Here is a 22,844-nt window from a genome sequence, read left to right as displayed (position 1 = left end):
TGAATTAATGTAAAGATATGTAGAAAACTTAAATCTTATATTGAGTCATTCAGTTATTTTTATTCAAGCCTATGTTTATCATCCGGTCATTGGTTACAATTTTTTTGTGTGTTTGCTGGGACTCGATTACAAGACCAATGCTGTTTACACAATGTCTTACCAGTTGAAACCATTCGAAACCAATGTAGATGCATGCAGGTGTTGTGTTTGCGCCAGTATGTACTACTTCTAGCTGTTCTACCTGCTGATTCTATTCTGCCTTCTCCTCAGAACCTGCGTGAAGCTCAGGTGTTCAGTCTGGTAGCCGAGCGCAGGAGAAAGTTCCAGGAGATCATAAATCGCAGTAACCACGAGGCTAGTCAAGCAGCGCGGCCCAAGTCGTCGTCGACCCGCTGGCTGCCGCCGGGCTCGCCGCCACAGCTAGTCACGGAGATCCTGGAGATCCGCGAGAGCATGCTGTCACTCCTGGTCAAGCTGCACCAGAAACTATCTGCCAAACAGAACTCGCTGTCTCTCAGCTGGCTGGCCGAGGTCGATCCGGCCAACCACTCGCATGGAGACGGCATAACTGCCATCGAAAGAATTCTGGCCAAAGCTGCCACCCGTAGCCGGCACAGCAAAAGATGTCTGCAGGACATCTGTGGGAAAGTGTGTCCACCCATACCGCCCAAGAAGAACAGTCCTGGAGATAAGAAGAGTATGGACAAGGAAGAGAGGTTAGTGTGTGTGTGTGGCTTTAAAGTGATCATTGATTGGTTGTCAAAGTTTTAAGGAGCTTGTGAGCCGAAAAGAAACGAAACGTTATCATCCATAAGTGTGGACACCAATAAAGTTACTAAACAATATTTATAATTATTTCTCTTGATGTGAATGAGTCTGTAACGGCCATCATCAAAATTCTGATGGTGGTCCTCCGCAGACTGATTTCAATTTAAGTCAACATTTCAGTTCCATTTACTTAAAGTCCAACATCAGAGTTTTGCAAAAGGACACGTTTCATAATTCATAATTGAGATTGGCCTCTCATCTTGGCTGTTTTGACCTCATTGATGTTTTTCTGCAGACGTCAGAGGGCCAGAGAGAGACAGCAGAAGCTTCTGGCAGAGTTTGCCTCCAGGCAGAAGAGCTTCATGGAGACCGCCATGGATGTTGGTGAGCATGAGAACAAGCTAGTTTTCTGTTTATTAGTAGATGATCAGCTTTTATATTTGATTTTTAATCTGACACGTCTGGGCCTGTATTCTTAAAGATTCATAGAATCCTCAAAGAAAGCTCTTAAATTAGCATAAAAACTTCAACGAAGGAGTCTTTGCTTTAAAGCGATTCAGGACCAATCTGAGAGCAACTTTGAGGAAGGAAAAGACAAAAACTTTTACGGCTGACCCCGTTGCTATGTATGACACAGTCTTTTGAAGACTGTGATTGGTTGGTTGCCCAACTTTTTTTTAAAGGACTGGGTCGAAGTACAAGTCGTGTTTGAAATTATAAGAGTAATTTTTCCTGTTCTACCACACACACACGTATACAAAATATTCTTTATTTTTATTTACCATGCTGTTAATGTCATACTAAATGCATTTGATAGAAAATGAACAGCAACACAATAATGTTCTGAAAGTGCTGTAATTCTTCGTTTGATCGCTTTGACCAAATAATTCATGACCAAATCTTACCTATATGATTACAAAACACATTTACAACCAACTTTTCATTTATACATGAAAATACCTATTCCAGTGTGTACCAGCTCCTGCACATGCACTAAAATAGGCAAACTTAAAATAGGCTCGCACACTTTTGCAAGTTTACCACGTCCTCCAAACGCCCATGAGTGTGTATTTGTAGAAGTCCTTGAAGGTAGGAGCTGTGGGCAGTAATCTCATTTTCAAGGTGACTTGAGACTCTCCTCCAGGTCCTGTTAGCAGAAACCTTTGTGTGAGATCTCAGGGGCCGTATCGTTGCGGTTCAGAGCCGATCTGCTGTGTGTGCTGGTGTAGCTCGACTGCAAATGGTATTGCAGACGCAGAGAATGCTTTGACACAAGACATGAATGATGATGCATTTATACTGTCCCAACTGTAATCAAAACCACAATCCAAATCATGTCCTGCACATGACTGACATACATATTACCCAGTGCATGCAGTATATCAGATATCTGCCATTGGCCTGGGCTCACACTGTAGGATGTTTTGTGATGCTGCAGGGGTAAAATGTAAAACACTCAATCTCCGGAAATCCTGAAAGTGACCGTTTCATGGCGAGTGTTATCTGAATAAGAACCCTATCAGATCTTCTAGGCGAACAGGTTTTGTCTTTGTCAGGTTTTTTCACCAGCTAAAGTGACGTTGAGATTTGGTTTGAAATATTACGTGTAGAAGCTCAGGGGCGATGTCCTGACATTGAGCTGTGTCCGCTTTACAAATGTGTGTCAGAATATAGGATCTGCTTTAAAGGTCTATATTAGTTTTTCAGATTTGTATCAAAGGTCATTGTAATGGGATAAAGTGGTTGAACTTAAAGCTTCTGTGCATGTGGTCGTAATACTGTACTGGAGGCCTCCAAAACAGGAGTCAAAATGATTATTATAACGTCTGTCTCTTGTAAAAAAGAATATCTCAAGCATTTAAATGATTCAGTGTCATTGTGGATGTTAAATTGGGAAGAAATTCATAATGAAACATCACGTCAATGCCAATAACTGTATAATGTAATGTATGAGTAAATGTCTAATGCTAGCACTGGGTGATCTGTAGAATAATAGATATGATCGATATTATTGTGCTGAAGATAAAAGCCACACTACATCATAATATTATAATTCTAGCTTTATTATAGAATCTTGAGGCTCATTGAAACCCCTACCAGCAGTATCATAAAAAAGTCTCATAAATTAAGTTGCTTAATTGCTGTGTGTCAATTGCTTTATTTTTGATAATCTGTCAATTTATACTGTAAATCTTATTGTGTATTAATGTGTATCGTGGACGTTGGAAGTATGAAAAATGTGGGTGGGTCCTCCCTCAGAATTTTAAGAGCGAAGAAAAAAATCGCTCTTTTACATTTTCACATCACGTCAGATTATACAGGCATATTAATTTTTAACAAACGAAGAAAATATTTTATACAGTTGGCATCCATTTAATAATTTTAATAAATTTGATAATTTACACCCTTTTATTTAGTATTGTATAATGTACAGCAATACTTTGTTTACCTTGAAAACAAGTAATGTGCCTTAGTGCAATTTTAATAATTTATCTTCATAAAATCTACTATTTTCTGTTTAAAAAAAAAATTGTTAAAATAACGTAAAAATCTTGGGAATAAAATCTACCAATTTTTGTTAGGATTTTAATAATTTTACAATTAAAATGACTCAATAAAATCGAGGTTCCTTCTTTTTTTGTTGAGACTACATAAATGATTTTGTGGATATGTGCCTAGGCTGAGGGACGCAAGATATTAGTCATGAAGTGAGTTATTTCACTTATTGAGCAGTAACTGTGCTAATTCTAGTACATCCAGTACATCGCTTTACACTTGACCAACTACAAAAAATAGGATATTTTAATATGAGAGTAAGAGAACAGTGAAGTTTGAGTTAGACACGTTTTTGTTCAAGGTTATAATTTTGATTTGTTTACTTTTAGTAATATTTAATTTATATTTTAACAAAAACTAATTGTATAGTAGAATTTACTTAATTCTGGTTAGTAAGTTGTACTTTTATTTTAGCAGCACATTTACTAATTAAAATCCTCTTAACAATTTGCACAAATATTTTTTTAAGTAAATTCTACAAGATATTTTTTCAGTGTGTGTCGCAGCGAAGTGGAGGTTAATTTATACGGACTCAAATTAGCCGTGTGAAATAGATTTAAGGAAGCAGAAGTATTTGAGTCAAAGCTGTAGCTAATACACAAAATGGAGTTTAATTTATTAAGCTTCCTCAAATGGAGTGGATTTGATTGACGGCGCCCTGCGCTAAATAAGAGACGCTAATAGGGGTCCCCGGACTGAAATGGATAGAAAATCAAAATAAGCTGAAAACCATCAGAACGTTTGGCTTTTTGAACTGTGTACAATGATCATGAATGTTGATGTGTGAAGACTAGCTGTTGTATGTAGTTTTGGAGTGTTCTTTGAGGACGGATGAGTGTAGAGGGCAGCGGTACTGACGGAACGCCTCAGGCAAACACTGTCACATTAACTTTCTAACACAAATGTTTCATTTCCCCGATGACTTCCTGTTCTCTCACACTCCCTCTTTCCAGCTTAGGCAATAAATCAATCCAAATGCACATTGACATTTACAAACCCCATATTTGCTCTGAAATTGGACATGGTTTTTAACATTTAGGATTAATTTAGCTGAAGTAATTAATCCTGTGGAATATGGCAGTGTGGGACTGTGGATATCTACTCTTTTATGACTGTCGTGTTAATGTTGTTTGTGATAGTTTGCACAACAATCTCAGTTCGTTTTTAAGATGTTATTAAGTGACTCCATCATTCAGTGGACTCTGTTTAGAAACACGCTGACTGCTATACCACGGTGTGTTTTCACGGCAGTGTGTCCTGTTTGACGGAGCCGACCGTTTTGCTGTTGCCACGTTACAAATTGAAAGGATGAATCTGCGTGCCTTTGCCAGGAAAATTAGTGCAAAGTTTAACTAACAAGGCCCAGCAAATGTATTTTCACTTCCATTTACGGAGACTTACAGGGGGAACTGTACTATAAATTATCTCCAAAAGAGCATTTTGGGATGCTGACCTTCACAGGCAGCAAAATGGTTTATTTCCCTTCGCACATATCACAAGTGTACGATGCATTCACACTACATTAGCCCCGTTGTTACTGCTTTTAATGCATGATTGCCTGAACCTCTATTAACTGTTTGTTCATTTAACTAGTAGAGGGGAAAAACTCATTCGCATCCACATTATATACGTAATTAAGTTTTTGCCAATATACTGCACTCATTACTCATGTTCAGATAGAAGACTTGTATCCTCTTCTTTCTCTTGGGCTTTCATGCTTTGCTTCACTGGGTTCATATTTTGAGATCAATAAAAGAAAGTACATCACCATGAAAGTGATGGTTATACTATGGTATTTCTTTAAATACTGTGTGCCATGATTCCAATTGGTTACCATGGTATTATTGTGGTATAATATGTTAAAGAAGTACAAGTTACACATGTGATTTGGTAGGTGTTGACATTGAGCTTTTGTGTGTGTGTGGTCATCCTCCAGCCCACCACTGAGTACCAGTTTAGAATCTGACGGGAGGTTTTGTTATCTACCTGTCTAACAGTGCTATTATGTTTATGATTGGTTATCCAAGTTTATTTGCTGATTGATTTTGTGTGTTCCTTTAGAATCACCGGAGTCAGATGCGGTGATGGATGTGGGCTCATCAGAACCTCTGGACTCTGAGGTTCTGTATGACTGCGTGATCTGCGGTCAGAGTGGACCATCCACTGAAGACAGACCCACAGGACTGGTGGTACTGCTGCAGGCTTCATCAGGTATCACCTGCACTTGATATCGCAGGGCCAACAATTAACAATGTGTCACAATATAAAGGCGGTCTGAGGATTGAGCCCTGCGGGACTCCGGTTATCAAAGTTGCACCTTTTTTATAAATGTGATCCCTGTAGACCAATTAGGTTAAGAATACTTAGTGACAGCTATCTGATAGCATTGACAATTATCTCTGTGACAGTTTCCTTGTAATGGTTATTGTGGAAACACGTTTTAGTCAGTCACATGATCATGGATGATTGTCATCGAGCCTCAAGAAAGTAATGTGCAGATTGCACCAGAACTGTGCACAGTTACTAGTGAATATATTTTCACACTTTGAAGAATGGTGCGGGTCGCTAGAGCTGTTTAACCTATGGCTTAAAGCGCACACGGCTTGGAGTTCACCTGCTTTTCTTCTCTTGTATTAACAACAGGATTTAAATTGCTTCATTTGTCAAGTGATGTGACCTCCTCACCCTTTTCTCTCCTGTCCCAACGCTCTGATAATATATAATTTTATTAATGATCGCTGGTCTATTAACACACAGTCTCAATGTCAAGTTGGCCTTTGTGTGTTTGTAGCAGTCATCTGAGCACTTGGTTCAGATGGACTAACAGGCTGCTGATGTGAATGGTCTAAAAATAAGTTTTTTTGCTGATTGTTCAGTCTGTGACGTGTGTTTGGGGCAAGAATCTGCTGTTCTGTGAAAGTGTCGCGGATTGAGTTTTGACATTGACGTGGCACATCATTACAGTATGCTAATAACAAGTGCCATGAAAGTTATGAGGGCGTTTAATTAGCATATGATTTTCACTAGAGTTCATGTGTGTGTGTTACAGTGTTGGGACACCGTTGTCGTAGTGACACACCAAAGCGATTGCCTACTACAGACGAAGAACAAATCTATCCCGAGGACACATGTGGAGCGACCCATGATGTTAGACTATCCATTATGCAACGCTACTTTAAAGATGTATGTGCACACTTTCTAAAACACAAACCTTTGTTTTACTTACATTATTGTGTATTGTAAATTACTTGCTAAAAACAGTATACTGAAGGAATAGCGCATGTCATTGTAAACACAAATCCAGAGGGCTTTGTTCACACACATTTTTCTATTCATACACTGCATATGAAAGTTGCGTGTTGTTTTTTAATGCGATTGTATTTTACAGAGTTCCTGTCTGCAGTCCGTGTCTATTGGCTGGGACGGCGGTGTTTATGTGCAGACGTGTGGCCACACCTTGCATATAGACTGTCACAAATCATACATGGAGTCTTTACGGGTGAGAGACAAGCAGCTCTGTTAACTGGAGACTGGACATGTTTTCAGCTTTATCACTCGATTGAGGCTTAATAAGTTATTTGAACTGAGATTTATAGTCAGTTCAGATTCATCCGGAGTCCTTCAGTGTGTCTTTTGACTTTCCTGTCAAAGATCACATTCAGTATTCAGTGTTCACATGCTCTGTCAGCTGAATTTCAAACCTCATTCATCATTTATTAAAATGTCCCATAGCAGCAGAGCCCCGGTGAACCACAAACCCCAGACCGATGCACCTGCCATCACTGACTGTTACGCACAGAAACCTTATCAATCCTGATGCCCTTTATCTATCCATCAGTCTAATAAAACAAAGTTTTAGCAGTAATGATCTGTTTTTCTAGTATTGTTTTACAAAATTGCTTTGCTATATGTATGGGTTTCGAGCTAAATAAAAAAATAAGAGCTGTGTCAGGAAGAAGAAAATCAGAGCAATTTACAATCAATCTTTTAGTTTCTTCGTAACTGAATCTTTAAGAGACTTTGGGTTTATGCAAATAAGAAAGTCGGACATGACCATCTGTTTAATAACCTGTAACATTATAAGACATTAAAACCGACGCTTAAACTTTAGTTATCAGCACTTCAATTCTTAGGTTGTAGACCCACTGACTTTTCACAAGGTAGTCAGATGTATTTTCTCTAGCGAAAACTGTAAAATTCTTTAAAGTTACAATCTACAACTTGATGCATTTATCACACATATGTTTATCGGCTACTTGTGATGGGCTGCCAAGTTATTAAAAGTGATTTATCAGATCCAGAATAAAAGTTTGTGATTACATAATATATGTCTGTGTACTGTGCATATTAATTTTGTATTCTTAAAAACGTACATGCACACTGCATATTTAAGAAAAATATAAACCATTAATATTTATATATCATTTAATTATTGGTATATAAATAAATACATGTCAATATTTCCTAAGTATTATTTGTCTTTGTATTTATAAATACAAACTTTTATGCACAGTAAATAGACGTATATTATGTAAACACAACCGTTTATTCCGGATGCGATTAATCGCGATTAATCACTTGACAACTTAATCACAAGTAGGCGATAAACGTATGTGTCATAAATGTATCAAGCTGTAGCTTGTAGCTTTGAAGAATTTCAAATTTTGCTGCAGAAAAACATCAGACAAAACACAAACTTTCATTCTGGATGCGATAAATTGCAATTAATTGTTTAACGGTCCTACTAGTAATTCAAAGGAAGGCTTATTTCATCAAATGTTTGAAAGATATTTACAGGTTTGTAAAAAGGTGTTATACAGATATTTGCAGAAACAAAATTTATTTGACCAAAACATTTTATTCAACAGATTTGTTTATTTTTATGACACAAGTTGGCAGCAACTCACAATTTGTTTTTGTCATGGCAAATCAAAATATTTAGTTATTTAAATGAGATAAATGTAAGTCACATGGTCTCTTTCTGTTCAAGTGGGTGGTCCCTGGTCAAAAATAAGACTTTATGCTAAGGCTCAAAGTTATGACTGAACCCTCATTACCATTTATTTAATTATAAACACTTTCAATATTATTATTTTTCAGAATGATCAGGTTCTGCAGGGCTTTTCGGTGGATAAGGGTGAGTTCACCTGCCCTCTCTGTCGTCAGTTCGCCAACAGTGTCTTGCCCTGTCGGCCTGGGCGTTGCACGGAGGCGGGCGCCTGGCATGTGCCTAGCAACAAGAGCATGGCCACGCTGGTAAAGGAGGTGGAGGACCTTCAGGAGCAGCTGGGCATTTTCCCAGTAAGCGGCAGCGTAAAGCAGAAAGATCCTATACTGGTATTTATTAAGAGCATTCGCCCGTGCCCGCATTTCTGTTCTGTTCATCTCATCCCTCCGCCCTGATTCAGAGTGAGAACTGTTGTGCCATTTACCTCCATCTGAATGTTCAGTGCCCAACAAATGATGCTGTGACTTTAACATTACAAAACTCACAGTCTCACAGCCACAGATGTGCACATAGGACTGAACTGATGCAAACTCTGAATTTTTGTTGTTTTTTCATTACTCAGGTGGAGTCGAATTTGAGTAAAGAGATGGAGTCAGTCATTAAAGACATTAAAAACACAACACAGAAGAAATACATGGATTATGGGAAAAACCCAGGGTCACCTGATAATGACTTCCTGTTTATGTACTCCGTGGCCAGGTGAGAAACTCTGCATTGTGTATATGCATTTTTCTTTCTTTCACTCTTTCACTATTTCTTTCTTTCACTCTTTCATTCTTTCGTTCGTTCTTTCACTCTTCCTTTCTTTCTTCCACTCGTTCTTTCTTTCATTCTTTTGTTCTTTCTTTCATTCTTTCACTCGTTCTTACTTTTTCTTTCTTTCACTCTTTCTTTCTTTCACTCGTTCTTTCTTTCATTCTTTTGTTCTTTCATTCATTCTCTCTTTCACTCTTTCTTTCTTTCACTCGTTCTTTCTTTCATTCTTTTGTTCTTTCATTCATTCTCTCTTTCACTCTTTCTTTCTTTCACTCTTTCTTTCACTCTTTCACTCTTTCTTACTTTTTCTTTCTTTCACTCTTTCTTTCTTTCTTTCACGCGTTCTTTCTTTTATTCTTTTGTTCTTTCTTTCATTCTCTCTTTCACTCTTTCTTTCTTTCTTTCACTTTTCTTTCATTCATTCTTTACACTTCTTCTTCTTTCTTTCACTCGTTCTTTCTTTCACTCTTTCTTCTTCTTTCACTCTTTCCTTCTTTCACTCTTTCTCTTTCACTCTTTCTTCTTTCACTCTTTCTTTCACTATTACTTTCACTCTTTCTTTCACTATTACTTTCACTCTTTCTTTCTTTTTCTTTCTTTCACTCTTTCTTTCACTCTTTCTTTCTTTTCTTTCTTTCACTCTTTCTTTCACTCTTTCTTTCACTCTTTCTTTCACTCTTTCTTTCTTTTTCTTTCTTTCACTCTTTCTTTCACTCTTTCTTTCTTTTTCTTTCTTTCACCCTTCCCTATTACTTTTACTCTTTCTTTCACTCTTTCATTCTTTCTTTCACTCATTCACTCTTTCTTTCACTCATTCACTCTTTATTTCACTCATTCACTCTTTCTTTCACTCATTCACTCTTTCTTTCACCCTTCCCTATTACTTTTACTCTTTCTTTCACTCTTTCACTCTTTCTTTCACTCATTCACTCTTTCTTTCACTCTTTCTTTCACCCTTCCCTATTAAATATATAAATATAAATGACTGGATTGCGCCTAGAGCGCTTGACCAACGTAACATGTTTGTTAATTTCCGCTCTGAAAGCACTTTAACATTCTTACTCTGTCACAGGACAAATTTGGAGTTAGAGCTGGTTCATCGTGGGGGGAATCTGTGCAGCGGAGGGGCGAGTGCTGCTGCCAAACGCTCCTGTCTCAGTGAGTCTCTCTCACACATATTATATACTGTCCACTTCATAAATGTACATGCTCATTTGAATTTGTCCATTCACTTTTATTTAAATTACGTCTGATCCCTGCAATAATTAAACGGTTATAAGTTTTATATATAAATATATAACTGTTACTTAATTTTTTAATGGTTAGTTTAAATGGATCAGTCACGTGCACTCGGTCACATGCACTAGCTGGGTTTAAATGAATGTTGATGTGTGTGCTGGCTCTTCAGGCTTTCAGGAATTCCCGTCACACAAATGATTTCACACTCCAGCAATGCAGCCATTTTCTGAGCTGCATTAAATGCGTGTCCACAGAGACCGGCAGATTTACTCAGTCGCAGTACATTAGACATCAGCTTCCCACAAGAACAAAAAATAGCAAGTACTGAGGAATAGAAAATTGATGTTTGGGGAACAAATACTTTGGAAAGAAGTGAGATCAATACATTATTTTACCATCATCCCATCATGCAAAAGGGTTCTGTGGTAATTTAGTTTTTCTTAACCGTTATGCTCCCTTGTTCAGTAAATCTTTTAAAAAGGTACTCTGTACATTGTATGATGACTATGTGTAGATGTGTATGTGTAGATGAGGGTGTTTTTTATGATCTGGGTTTGTTAAATGTAGATGTTGTAGAAAAAACAGCTCTGGCAGCGCTCGCATCCATGCGGTCCATGTGCTTGGATGTTTTGGTTGATTGTTGGATGGGTTGGTCGCCTGTCCAAGTCGTAGGTGCCAACCTTAAAGTATCTACGTTTACTAGTTCACTACGTAAAAAATACTTTCTTTCTTTAACCTGTTAAGAATATCTAGTCATCACATGATCATATTACAAATGGTGTTTGAAATGCTTGTCTTGAAGAATCCATCTCAGTCAGCTGTCAGTGTTTCTCTCTCTAGGTCTCTTTCTTGTTCTCTCTCATCCTCTCGCTTTCCGTCTCTCTCTCATATGTGTGATTGATGGCGTGTGAGGAGAGCATGAACACTACAATCACAGGTGGGTGGAGAATGAAGATCAATAAGAGGTTGAGAGAGATGGAGTGTGTGAGGATGGAGCGAACGCTTGAAAGAGAGCAATTGGAGAAATCTCTATCCCAGCTGCCAGTCTACATGATGAAGTGTTTGATAATCTCTGATGAATAAAAACCGAGAATGGAGGTATTGACTTGAATGTCTGGAGACCCCCTAACCTAGGTGTTCTCAACCTTTATGACTCAAAGACCCCCCACTGCATTCAACAATATTCAAAGACCCCCCTCCCCTTTTACGAAATTTCTACCCAATAAAGTATTTCAGAGCTTTATATTATCCCGAAGAGTGTTTATTCAATATTGAAATGTCTTGATTTTTAGTTGATTAAAAAAGTATTCTATTGCTCAATTTGCCTAATTTTAAATTATTAGTCATCCTGAGGACCCCTTGAAGTCAGCTGGGGCTCCCTTCAGGGCCACGGCCCCCCTGTTCAGAACCACGGCCCCCCTGTTCAGAACCACGTCCCCCCTGTTCAGAACCACGTCCCCCCTGTTCAGAACCACTGCCCCCCTGTTCAGAACCACCTGCCATTATTGAGGGGCTTACAAACAGGACATGATGAGGTGAAGAGGCCACAGCTGAACTGTCTATTGTCCAATCAGCATCCAGAATTACAATTCAATTAGTTTCTTCAATACTTACGAAAATCAAATGCCGGTGGTATCATAGTTCTTGTTCTGTGCACTGTATGAATTGTAGGTATGCTCATCCACACATATACTCTGTCAAATCTTTCTGAATATATAAAGTGTAATGAAAGTGTGGTATGGAGGAATGCCTCTCATTGATTGGTGATTTCAATGAGCTCTGTTCCCTAAATAAATGATGTGCTCTTGTCGACTGAGCTGAAGCTGCAGGTTCCTGAAATGTTGCATTGAGTTTGAAAGTCCTGCAGGTGTGAGTTATGAGCTGCAGGTAGGGGGCAGCAGTGATCCACAGTTGCTCATCTCGACTGAATGTGCATGCGTGTGTTTTAAAGCCTTTATCAGTGTAGGCAGGGACAGGTTTTTGTTGGGACACACAAATGTCTTCGTACACACCAGAAGGCTTAAGACAACCTCAACTCCCATCATGTTACACGCAGTTAAAGCTCGGCTGGTTTTATGTGTTTCAGATCAATTGTTTCATGTGTTGGCCATGCACATGCGTCTCTACAGCATAGACTCTGCATATAACCCCTGGACCCGTCTCACGCAGAGCACACAGAGTCGAGAGCCAGAGTGAGTATGACCACAAACCTGCACAACTGAGTTTCCTTCATCTACACTGTACCAAACAGAACATGAAACCAATTATATTTCACCTGAGCTGCAAGATTAGAGAGAATGTTTGTGTGCGTTCTGTGTTTCTCATCACACTTAAAGACAGTAAATAGACAATGGGTCTTGGATCTTTTTGGACCAGTGTGTTATAGGATGGACATACACTCTTTACTCTTTTTTTTTTTTGTGTTTTAAAGAGAATAAGAAAAACACTTCTGATTTACCGGAAATTTTGCGCTCACACAAAAGACATTTACAAATCTATAATAAAATGCAAGTATTTAATCAAAATGTGTATAAAAATTGTATTGTTTTTCTTTATTGTCTCATATGTTCTTGCTGTTTTCATCATCCTGAACAGAGTCTTTAGCAGTGAGAGAGAGATTTGCGCAGATGGGGTTTCCATAGATACCATTAAGCACTGCATCAGGCTGATGATGACGCGAATCCGTACATTTCACGAGTGCTTTACTTTGAGGGTTAAATGGCTGTGTGGGGGTTACTGCTGACTGTGTCCCCTGTTTTAAAAGCACTTAACACTCTTCTGCTGGTTAAATGGCCTCATTTCGGAGTAACAGTGCTTTCACCTGTATGTCTCTCTGGACCGGACTCGGATTATAAATACCTTGTTAGGGGCTTTTGAAGGAAACTCTGTCACTGGAACCTTCAGGCACTTTAGCTTAAAATAAAAGCACTGCCGTCCCTGTTTCTGCCTGCCTGAAATCACTCATCAAACACCAAATCATCTGTTTTTCTGTTATCGGGTTAGAGGTTACATACAGTGGCCCAAAAAATTGCCATTCAGGCCACATTAATATGAATATCATAAGATTACAACATATAACATTTTAGTGTTTAGTTCTGTCCCTTTTTGTTGGATGTTTGATTTCCCTCTGGTTTTTTTTTTTTAATGTAGTGATATATTTAAAAAATTATATAGTTTAGTTAGGTGGTTCTCAAACCTATAGGGGCCACAGGTTTTGTGGCGTTTTATGAAATATATAAATTTATCCTAATTTAGTATTTCAATAGTTTAGTACAGTGCTTCTCGAAGGGGGCTGTGTCCCCCAGGGGTTGTCCCAAGATGGATCCAGGGGGGCACAGGTTTTGTGGCATTTTATGAAATATAGAAATTACTGATATTACTGAAATATAGAAATTACTGATATACTGTCCAGTATTTCAATAGTTTAGTGCAGTGCTTCTCAAACGGGGGGCGTGTCCCCCCCGGGGTTGTCCCAAGGTGGATCCAGGGGGGGCACAGGTTTTGTGGCATTTTATGAAATATAGAAATTTATCCAAAATTTTATGCAATCGAACATAAGACTTCCATCCAAACAACTGATGTTCCAGCATTGTATAACTGAATATGTTTTTGGTTTAATTAAACCTCCCAAGTTTAAGATTTAAAGTCTTTATTTGGAAGCCATAAAAGTGATGCAGCCTACACAGAGGAGGCCTTGCAACGAAACACTTTGAGAACCAATGATGAAGTGCACTTGGTCAGAGCTTTTTGCCTCTTTTTGTCCATACCTCTAACGTCTCTCTCCCACAAGTACTCAACTAATTAGCTTCTAAATAAATAAATAAATACCTGCTAAATGGATATTTTTTTACCTTTAATAGATTAATGTGGTTTTGGTGGGAATTTTCTCTCCAACTGCCCACCTACTGTACATTAACAGTATATATTTTTTGAGGCACATCTAGCCACCCACTGTAATCTCGGTTTTCTTTTCAATTATGAATGCTCTTTCTACAGTTATTACCAACTGTGAGGTGCTCATGTGGGATTTTGTTACATTTATAGCCATTATTGAGCTGTACAAAAGTGTGTTTCTGCACACATGATGGTGTTTAACATGACTGTGGGATTTTGTGTGCAGATTCTGCGATGAAGAGCACCCAGAGGTGCCCATGCTCTTCAGAGACGTACCATCCCTCCTCATCATCTTCATCCTCACTATGCCTCACCCTCTACGCAAAGGTAACACACATTGATACAGTACAGTTATTACCCACTAGAATAATCAGACGCTGATATTAAATAGATTGATATTGTTTATAATGACAAAGACATAAAAAATCAGTGTCATTTCATGAAAAATGTATTTTGACCGTCCTTTTGTGTACGTGACATTTCTGTATCAGTTTGTCGAGCGAGAATGCTTTTTTGTATTTTATCAAGCACCATTTACACGCTTTAATGTCATGATTGCCTAAATGCCAAATATGCTTTGCATGAGCTTGCATTTCCATCACCAGTATTCGCATGTGTTAGCGATGTTCGTTTCGGTTAATTTTCCAAACTGACAATCTTTATCCGAACATTAACCGTTAACTTCTGAGATTCAAATATTAAATATCCATTAAATAAAAATGCATGCTGCGTCACAATTGTAGGCTGCGTTCTCCGGAGATCACATTTGTGATCGCATACGCCTTTGAATGCGACCTGTGACCCGTTAAAAGCTAAAGTATTCGCAGATTTATTTCAAACTCCAAACGGCAACATACATAATAGATCAACAACAGCACCTGGATTCACACATTATCAAATTTTCACAAACCTGCAGTGTATTGGACAGTGGGGAAAAAATCGAATCTATAAAACGTGTAAAATAAACAAGCAAAAATAATTAAATACTTATATAATTAACATATTATGACAAAACGAAAAAGGAAGAACCGTTTTTTTTTCCTCGAAATAAAAATAGAAGACCAACATCAATCCAAATCTTGCTAGTTTCTATTGTCAGTTAACGGTTAGACGGTCAAAATATACATCCCTAGCATGTGTAAAAATACATCAATGGATCAAAAAGTGTGGTACGACCCCCCCCCCCTTAAATGTGAGATTGTGCATGAGGGTAGCCTCACACACAACCTTGAACACGGTCATCTGCACAAGGCCGACCAACAGACAAGAGCGAGTGACCATGATGCACTTTAAAAACCCCTCTTCTCTCACATTTCTCTCGCTTCATTTTTCTCCTCTTTCTCACCTCCTTCACGTGCGTGTGGTCTTTAGATGGGCTTTGAGTGTCACTCAGCGATCACTGATCATTGATCAGCTCTCAAATAAGCATCATGTGTGCAGTCAGTGTGCGAGCGGAGGATTGATCTGAGCCCATCAGCCTGAAGACACATGACACGACCTGGTGCGCGTGTTAGATTATTGCTTAGCGCTGTGTCATAAAGACAATGGTGTGTGTGAGAAATGTTAATGGAGTGTCATTGCGTGTCTGCATCTTGCTGTTTGTTAACACAACCGGTCCTGCCGCCTGCTACACACACATCCCCATCTTATTACCCCCATCTTTAAAAAAAAAAACGCATCCTTTATTCCCACTCACAAAAGTCACATGATGGGTTTCTGTGTCCTGAGAAAGGACCCATGGATCTTGGATGCTTGAGGTTTTATCTTTGGGTGTTTTGCTTTTATTCATAGACTTCAGAGTAGCTGGCATATATGTTGTGAATAAAACAAGTGTTTTTGTGAACATACTTTTCTGTGCTTTATGAAAATCTACATTATGTTGGCTATATGATAAATGTACCCAATTTTATAGCTATATTATCATCTTAAAACATATGCATGGAATATATGCAAACAACATATACAAAATAAATAAAAGGATAATAAAATAAATGTACAATAACATTTTATGTGCGTTTATTAATTTCATAAATTAGGTAAGTACTTGTGTAATGCTGTCTGCTTGACATCATATATTACAGTTTGTTAACAACCAGCTGACTGGACATTTCTCTTATCTCATTCAGCAGAGTTGAGCTGACTGTCTATCCCCTAAAGCCTCATTTTCATTGACGTCAATTTAAATATGACACACTTCATCTTTTTTATGACGCTGTTAGTATAGCAGAGCCTGAAGGAGTTGATTTGTTGAGAACCTGGGGCTGTGATATTATTGGATGAGGTTGCTTTTCCCTGACCATGGTTACATCTGCAGAAATGTACAGTATTGTCACCCATCGGAAGACTTGGAAATATTTTTATTGCTGGTGTTAATAAAATGCTGTGTGTGTGTTTTGTGTTTGTGTGTAGAGCACTTCACATGTGTAGTGAAGGTGTTGTACAGTCTGCAGTACACACAGGCTCTGGTTGCTCTGTCTATCAGATTCAGCCGAGAGGAGAGACGCGCCTGGAGCAACGCTGCAGCTGCCAAAAAGGTAAAACTAATGTAAAAGCTATATTGGGTTATTCTCCGCTGAAACATTATGGCAGCAAAGATTTCAATTATAAAATTGTATAAATATATAATTTGGTTACACTAAAAATTATAAAAATAATCATAATCGTGTACCCTGCACAAAGCATAATTTAACAGGAATTAATTTCTTCTTCTAACTCTAATTATCCCAAAACACATCACGAATTGTCTGAGTGCATATGTTGTCATTTAAACAGACAAAAATAGAAATATTCAAAGAATAATTCTGGATCTTCTTGAATGTCAAAAAAAGACAAAAAATAATTGACTTTATTGTTCTTGTATAATGAAAATGAATCGTGATTAAAAGAAGTGTATATGACTGATATTCCCATTCTCCGTAACATTTTTAAATTACTGTTTACACAAGACTGAACGATTATTAAAAATTAGTGGTGGGCATAGATTCATTTTTTTAATCAAGATTAGTCTTGGAATTAATCTAGATTAATCAAGATTAAAATGGCTCATTTGAATTCTGCTGAAGGCATTCAGAATATGTGTGCTACCCAAATAATGACTAAAAGTAAGTCTTTGAGAACGGGTGTCTCAAGCCAGGTGGCGCATTAGTCCAGGGGCTCATCTCCGGTTTCCAAAATGCATCACAAACTGCTTGAGAAAGCTGTTCTACTATGATAATTGGTGATGAAAATAAATTATGTTCAATAAGATGTACTTGTGTTTACTTCCGCATTAGCTAAGGAATGCTTTGCCTTTAGGTGGTACTTGAGACTGGAAGAGCTCCTACAGTACATTTACATTTAGTCATTAAGCAGACGCTTTTATCCAAAGCAATTTACAAAAGAGTTAGGGAGCAACAAGCGATATGTCATACAGGAGCCATAATACATTAGGTGCCAATACAAATGTACTGGTTTCAACTAAAGCTAGACCACTACCTGTTGAGAGAAAGTGATTTACATGTTAAGTCAATGCAAAGACGCGATAGACCTACTTGCGGCGCGAATCGAGCGAATGAAGCCCTGGTCATGAGATGATGAGGCGGCGCGAATCACGCGAGTTGAAAAATTTTGTTCTCGCCCCTACAGTGTAATTAAGCTGGTATACATCCGTGCTAAAATATCAAGGTGAAAGTCATCATAGCTTGCGTAGTATAGACCCAGCTCCAACCCAACTTTGAGAATAGATTAACGCCGACATTTTTTTTATCGCGCGATAAGAGGCTCACGTTAACACAGCACGTTAACGCCGTTAACGGCCCACCACTATTATTTTTTTTTTTTTACCAGTATTAAGATTGCGATTTAATATGTGTACAACCACCTTATCGTCTGCATTATTTCATAAAGAAATCAATAACTCATGGTAACCAGCTCAATATTAGCCAGATTAACCATAAACTATAGGCCAGGCTTAATATGAATGCATAGATTGATTGACATGTTTTTATAGAATTACATCATATTATTATATTGAATGATCTTAAATTTCTAGCCATGTAAACATGTTATAATTGTCATGACATAAAGCACTGACAATTAAGATGGGTGTAATATGAAAGTCATTAATCACAGAAACTAAAGTACATAAATATAAAACAAAATGTGACTTTTTTTATAATGCAGAGTCACTGTAATCAACATATGATGAACTTGTTGATTGCACTTAAGCACTGTCTGTTAACTTACTAGATAATATTTAAATAAATCGGTAAAAATATAAACTATTAATATGTATTATATATTATAATAAAAATATAATATTTATTATCTTATTTGTTACTCTTTTACACTAAAGTTTCCACAGTGCTGCATTCTGTCAAGGCCATTGTACAACAGGTCAATGTACAAACTAATTATTTCAAATGCAGATGCCGGGGCAGCACGCTTAAAGAGACAGGGTGCAGTCGCGAATATGTTTCAAATACAGACGCGCGGCAGACATGCTGAAATTGAGTGAAGAGAGCGTGTTGCTCCACATTTCTCTCTAAGGTCACCACGAGAGAGCAATTTTACGTCCAGAGCACTTTTGGGAAAGCCACGTGCCATGCATTTTCTATGCATTTTTAATGCTTTTGAGGTTTCATTCTCATTACAGAGTAAGGTGGGTTTCCGGATTTAAAAACAATGTTACATGTATAATTTTCTATCAAAGTGTTATGTCTTATTATGAAGGATTAATAAAAACCTGCTTGGGCGTCATGGCTTTACCTTTTTTTTTTGCAAAACATGCTACAGGATTAACAGTTTTAAATTGTTTTGCTTATGAGAATTTTTTACTTCTTTTTTGTAAAAAAAATGTCAAAAAAAACCTTTAGAGATTCTCTAAAACTGTCAGTAAACATTTTTATATGAATGTTATTAAACATCTCATATTGGGTTTTAAATAAATGAAACATTTTTTAATGCAAGTGTTCTTAAGCAAATATGTTTGACATCTTGAAACCAAGATATTTCGTAAGAATCACCCTATGAATTAATCGTACATGCTGTGAAGATTCGGTCCACTCATCTCTTTGGATATACTTTAACCAATCAATATTCTTTATACATCACAAGCAAATTTTCAATTCACATATCCAGTCAAGAAACTGACTTTGCTATTAAACTTTACTTTGCATTTGGCAGACGCTTATATCCACAGCGAGTTAGCATTATACTATACATTTGCTTCCAAGTATGTGGAATCCCTGGGTTCGAACCCATGACCTTGGTGTTGCTAGTGCCATAGCTCCACTGAGCTACAGAAAATACAGTCTAAACCAATCAAAAAGCTCTCTCGGGCATGCTTTAGGTGCCATTAACATTTTGTGTCTTTCAAATTCTGTTTTTCCAAGTGTGTTAAGATATTTCAATGTTTAAGAATACCGCCTGAGAAATGTCAATCGATAAATCTAAAAAAGGTGTGATCATGGTGAAATGTAGCGGTCACAAAGGCAGAACATTGGTCATTATAACCAAGTGTGACATTACCATTGGCTCTCTACTCCATTAAAGGTCTATTTTTAACACCAAGTTGCTTTGTGGGAAATAAATTGACTAATAAAGATGTTTCACGTCATTAGCCAGATTGCTTTCATTTCGCATTATAGAGCCATCTGATATGAACTCAGTGCTGCTGGTCTAGAGGGAGACATGATGTGTTTTTCTTTTGTTTAATTCTGCTGTTCTTTCATACACAGAACACGCCAAACTCCGACAAGTCATGGGAGGCGCTTCTGGGTCATGTGATCTCTGAGCTGACCAAGGCCAAAGATGTCTATGACACCAACTCTGAGGATTCATCTGTGGTGAGTCAATTACAACATCTAGCGTACCTGTACACAACAGTTTTCTAACCTTGTTTAGCTGTTATTTGAACACTTGAGGAATGGTTTTATCCATGCAAACTGGACCGGTCATGTTTTCTCAGGACACATTATAGCAATGACATTAACAATGTGTTAATGAAGTGTTCTCTCTGTGTAGAGCTCCAGTGTGTGGTCTCCTCAGTCTATTGAGTTCAGTCTTCAGAAGATCTGTCTGCCTTTCCTACGGCTGTCCTGCTTACTGCAACACCATCTTTATGGAGACAGCTTACCCGGCTGCCCGGTACACACACACAAATACGCCCGCACACACACACAGTCGTGACTCATTCAGCATGCATCACGGACTAACTGTTATCACCCATCACAGGTGGATGAAGAGTTTCCTCTGCTCACTGGATGTCTGGGTTTGCTTGGTTCTGGTCAGTCCGCTGGGCCCTTGAGCAGTGCGGCTTGTCTGAAGTGGAACATCAATGCTTTCGATATGATCTCACAGTGGTGTTCAGAGGTCATGGGTCTCTCTGATACGCCCGCCCAGTTATCTGTGGTCAGTCTTTGTTGTATCGACTATACTGTAGGTCAGTGTTTCTCAACTGGTGGGTCGCGGAGTGTACGGTCTAAGAAACAATATAGAGAAAAATGTAATTCTAAATGTTTTTCTGATGCATGACTTTTATTTTGAAAGACATGCGTGAAGTATGTTGGCAGATGCTGTGAGCGCTCGCTGTCCCAATTTAATAGGTACGTCCAAAATCGCGCACTTCTGCACTATTCTACGCCATTTTGTAGTATAAGTAGTGTGAGTATTGCATTCACATTGAAAATTCTCAAAAAAGAAGTGCACTCTTTGGACACGTCACAAACTGAACTGACAGTTTCGGTTATGTTGCGGAAAAACATATGAAATTCTTTCAACAACAAAAAAAACGTTGTTGAAAGAATCTAGTTAAATTAAGGAAAACTTATCCACGAAGTAGAATTTCATTTTATTTGTTGGAAACGATTCTTTATAATCTTGTTGTATGAACTTAATTTTTTAAGTAGTCTTGATTAAATTAGTGTCATATACATGCATATTTCACATAAAACCAATATAAAAATGGCAATTTTAACGATAAGATTATTCAATGAAAGCAATCAAACTTTTTTAACATTAATTGGAAATTACTTAATTTAAACTCAACAGAAATGCAAATAAAAGATTGTAACCGCCCATGACCTAACCAAAGCCAAAACTCAAAAATATAACAAACTCTGGGAATCCGATACTACCCCTCTTAAATCCATACACTACATGGTTAAGTGCATGGTACATAGTTTAAGGGAATAGTGCATAGTATGTCATGAGGGACACAGCTTATATGTTGTCAATGTCATTATTCTATCGTTATTCTCTTAACTTGTTACAAAATAAAAAGTCTTTCACTTCAGAAGAACAAACTATCCTGTAACTGTCCTGTCAGATGTAATGCAGTGCTATAGTCCCGCTAATGCGGCGGAGCGCACTGTCTTCACTTAATCGCAAAAGAAACTACGAACATAACTGATACTTCGTGTTTTAGCTGGGAAGGATTAACATTAGTTGTGATAATCATTTTCATCTTTCATTAACAGTTAGTATTGCATGTTCACCATAGTAACTCTTGTTTCCATAACACAAGCTAAAATAACATGATATTTAGGAGTTATGTTGTATATGTTTATATTACGGTGGCGACTCAAACCAACAATGTTATTAAACTAGTTTGGGCTGCTTTTTAATAGCCTTAACTTATAGGCTGTTCATTCGTCAGTATTATACTAAATTACTAACAAGAATTTGTGAATAAGTCACTCGTTTGACTACGTATGACGTCATGTATCCTAAAAGGTGGTTTGGGACGTGATGACCATGGGAAAATGTGGGTCCCATGGCCAAACCAGTTGAGAACCACGGCTGTAGGTCATATTTCCTATCCACCGTTTCTTTTGATATGTAACAATATTTGAAGAGTTTGGTTCCAAAATGAGATGACTCCCTTTTTTATTGTGCGTTCCAATTAATATCGATCAAACTGCAGTTGGTTTGTTTGATTTAATCCATAATAACTCAGAAAATGACAGCTAACTATCTCAATAAAAACACAAGAGGGCTCTGCACTGCTTGCTCTTTTGTGCTCGGGCCCTAATGATAGCATAATAAAAAAAGTGATTTTGATGAGTTCTCATTTTGAAACCAAACTCTTTATTTAATGAAATTTAAAACCCAAGTTATCAGAAATGTGTTGTGGTGTCTCAGTTGTTACCATCATGGCTAATAAAGACACTTTTTTGCAGTCCCTCTTAGTTCAGGACCCTCAGTGGGTAGCCCCTCGCCTCCTGCAGCTCCCAGACAACTACAACACCATCTTCCAGTACTACCACAGGAAATCCTGCAGCAGCTGCAATAAAACACCCAAAGACCCGGCGCTGTGTCTGGTGTGCGGTGCATTCGTCTGTCTGAAAGGTCACTGTTGTAAGCAGCAGGGGGTCTGTGAGTGTGTGCTGGTGAGCATCTCTCTTACACTACCAGCGTTGTGTTTGAACCACCGTCGCCCTGATGGTGATGATAACTCTGTATGTTTTTTGACCTCTAGCATTCCCAACACTGTGGAGCAGCGACGGGTATCTTTCTTCTGATAAACGCGTCGGTCATCATTATCATCCGCGGGCATCGCTTCTGTCTGTGGGGGTCTGTGTACCTGGACGCTCATGGAGAAGAGGATCGAGACCTGCGGTACGCTCACACACCTTTAGCCTAC

The 22,844-nt window shown here is 38.1% G+C and overlaps 1 protein-coding gene across 2 annotated transcripts in view; it reads left to right on the top strand.

The window, feature by feature from the left end:
• ubr3 (ubiquitin protein ligase E3 component n-recognin 3) overlaps nucleotides 1-22,844 on the top strand; it is a 44,611-nt gene that overhangs the window by 17,814 nt on the left and 3,953 nt on the right. The window contains exons 23-38 of one of the 2 annotated variants that reach the window (XM_056754672.1): nucleotides 271-716; nucleotides 1,064-1,152; nucleotides 5,386-5,535; nucleotides 6,374-6,507; nucleotides 6,713-6,823; nucleotides 8,425-8,625; nucleotides 8,895-9,031; nucleotides 10,161-10,246; nucleotides 12,414-12,519; nucleotides 14,448-14,548; nucleotides 16,631-16,755; nucleotides 19,939-20,046; nucleotides 20,225-20,347; nucleotides 20,435-20,611; nucleotides 22,381-22,590; nucleotides 22,680-22,819. In XM_056754672.1, the coding sequence (XP_056610650.1) occupies nucleotides 271-716; nucleotides 1,064-1,152; nucleotides 5,386-5,535; nucleotides 6,374-6,507; nucleotides 6,713-6,823; nucleotides 8,425-8,625; nucleotides 8,895-9,031; nucleotides 10,161-10,246; nucleotides 12,414-12,519; nucleotides 14,448-14,548; nucleotides 16,631-16,755; nucleotides 19,939-20,046; nucleotides 20,225-20,347; nucleotides 20,435-20,611; nucleotides 22,381-22,590; nucleotides 22,680-22,819 (2,444 nt within the window). Of the gene's footprint in view, nucleotides 1-270; nucleotides 717-1,063; nucleotides 1,153-5,385; nucleotides 5,536-6,373; nucleotides 6,508-6,712; nucleotides 6,824-8,424; nucleotides 8,662-8,894; nucleotides 9,032-10,160; nucleotides 10,247-12,413; nucleotides 12,520-14,447; nucleotides 14,549-16,630; nucleotides 16,756-19,938; nucleotides 20,047-20,224; nucleotides 20,348-20,434; nucleotides 20,612-22,380; nucleotides 22,591-22,679; nucleotides 22,820-22,844 lie in introns of both variants that reach the window. The other variant, XM_056754671.1, reaches the window with a different exon arrangement.

The sequence above is a fragment of the Triplophysa dalaica genome, chromosome 8 (assembly GCF_015846415.1).
Source record: "Triplophysa dalaica isolate WHDGS20190420 chromosome 8, ASM1584641v1, whole genome shotgun sequence".
Lineage (NCBI taxonomy): Eukaryota > Metazoa > Chordata > Actinopteri > Cypriniformes > Nemacheilidae > Triplophysa > Triplophysa dalaica.
Note: the sequence above shows the minus strand (reverse complement) of the source record. Positions and strands in the feature narration are given on the sequence as shown.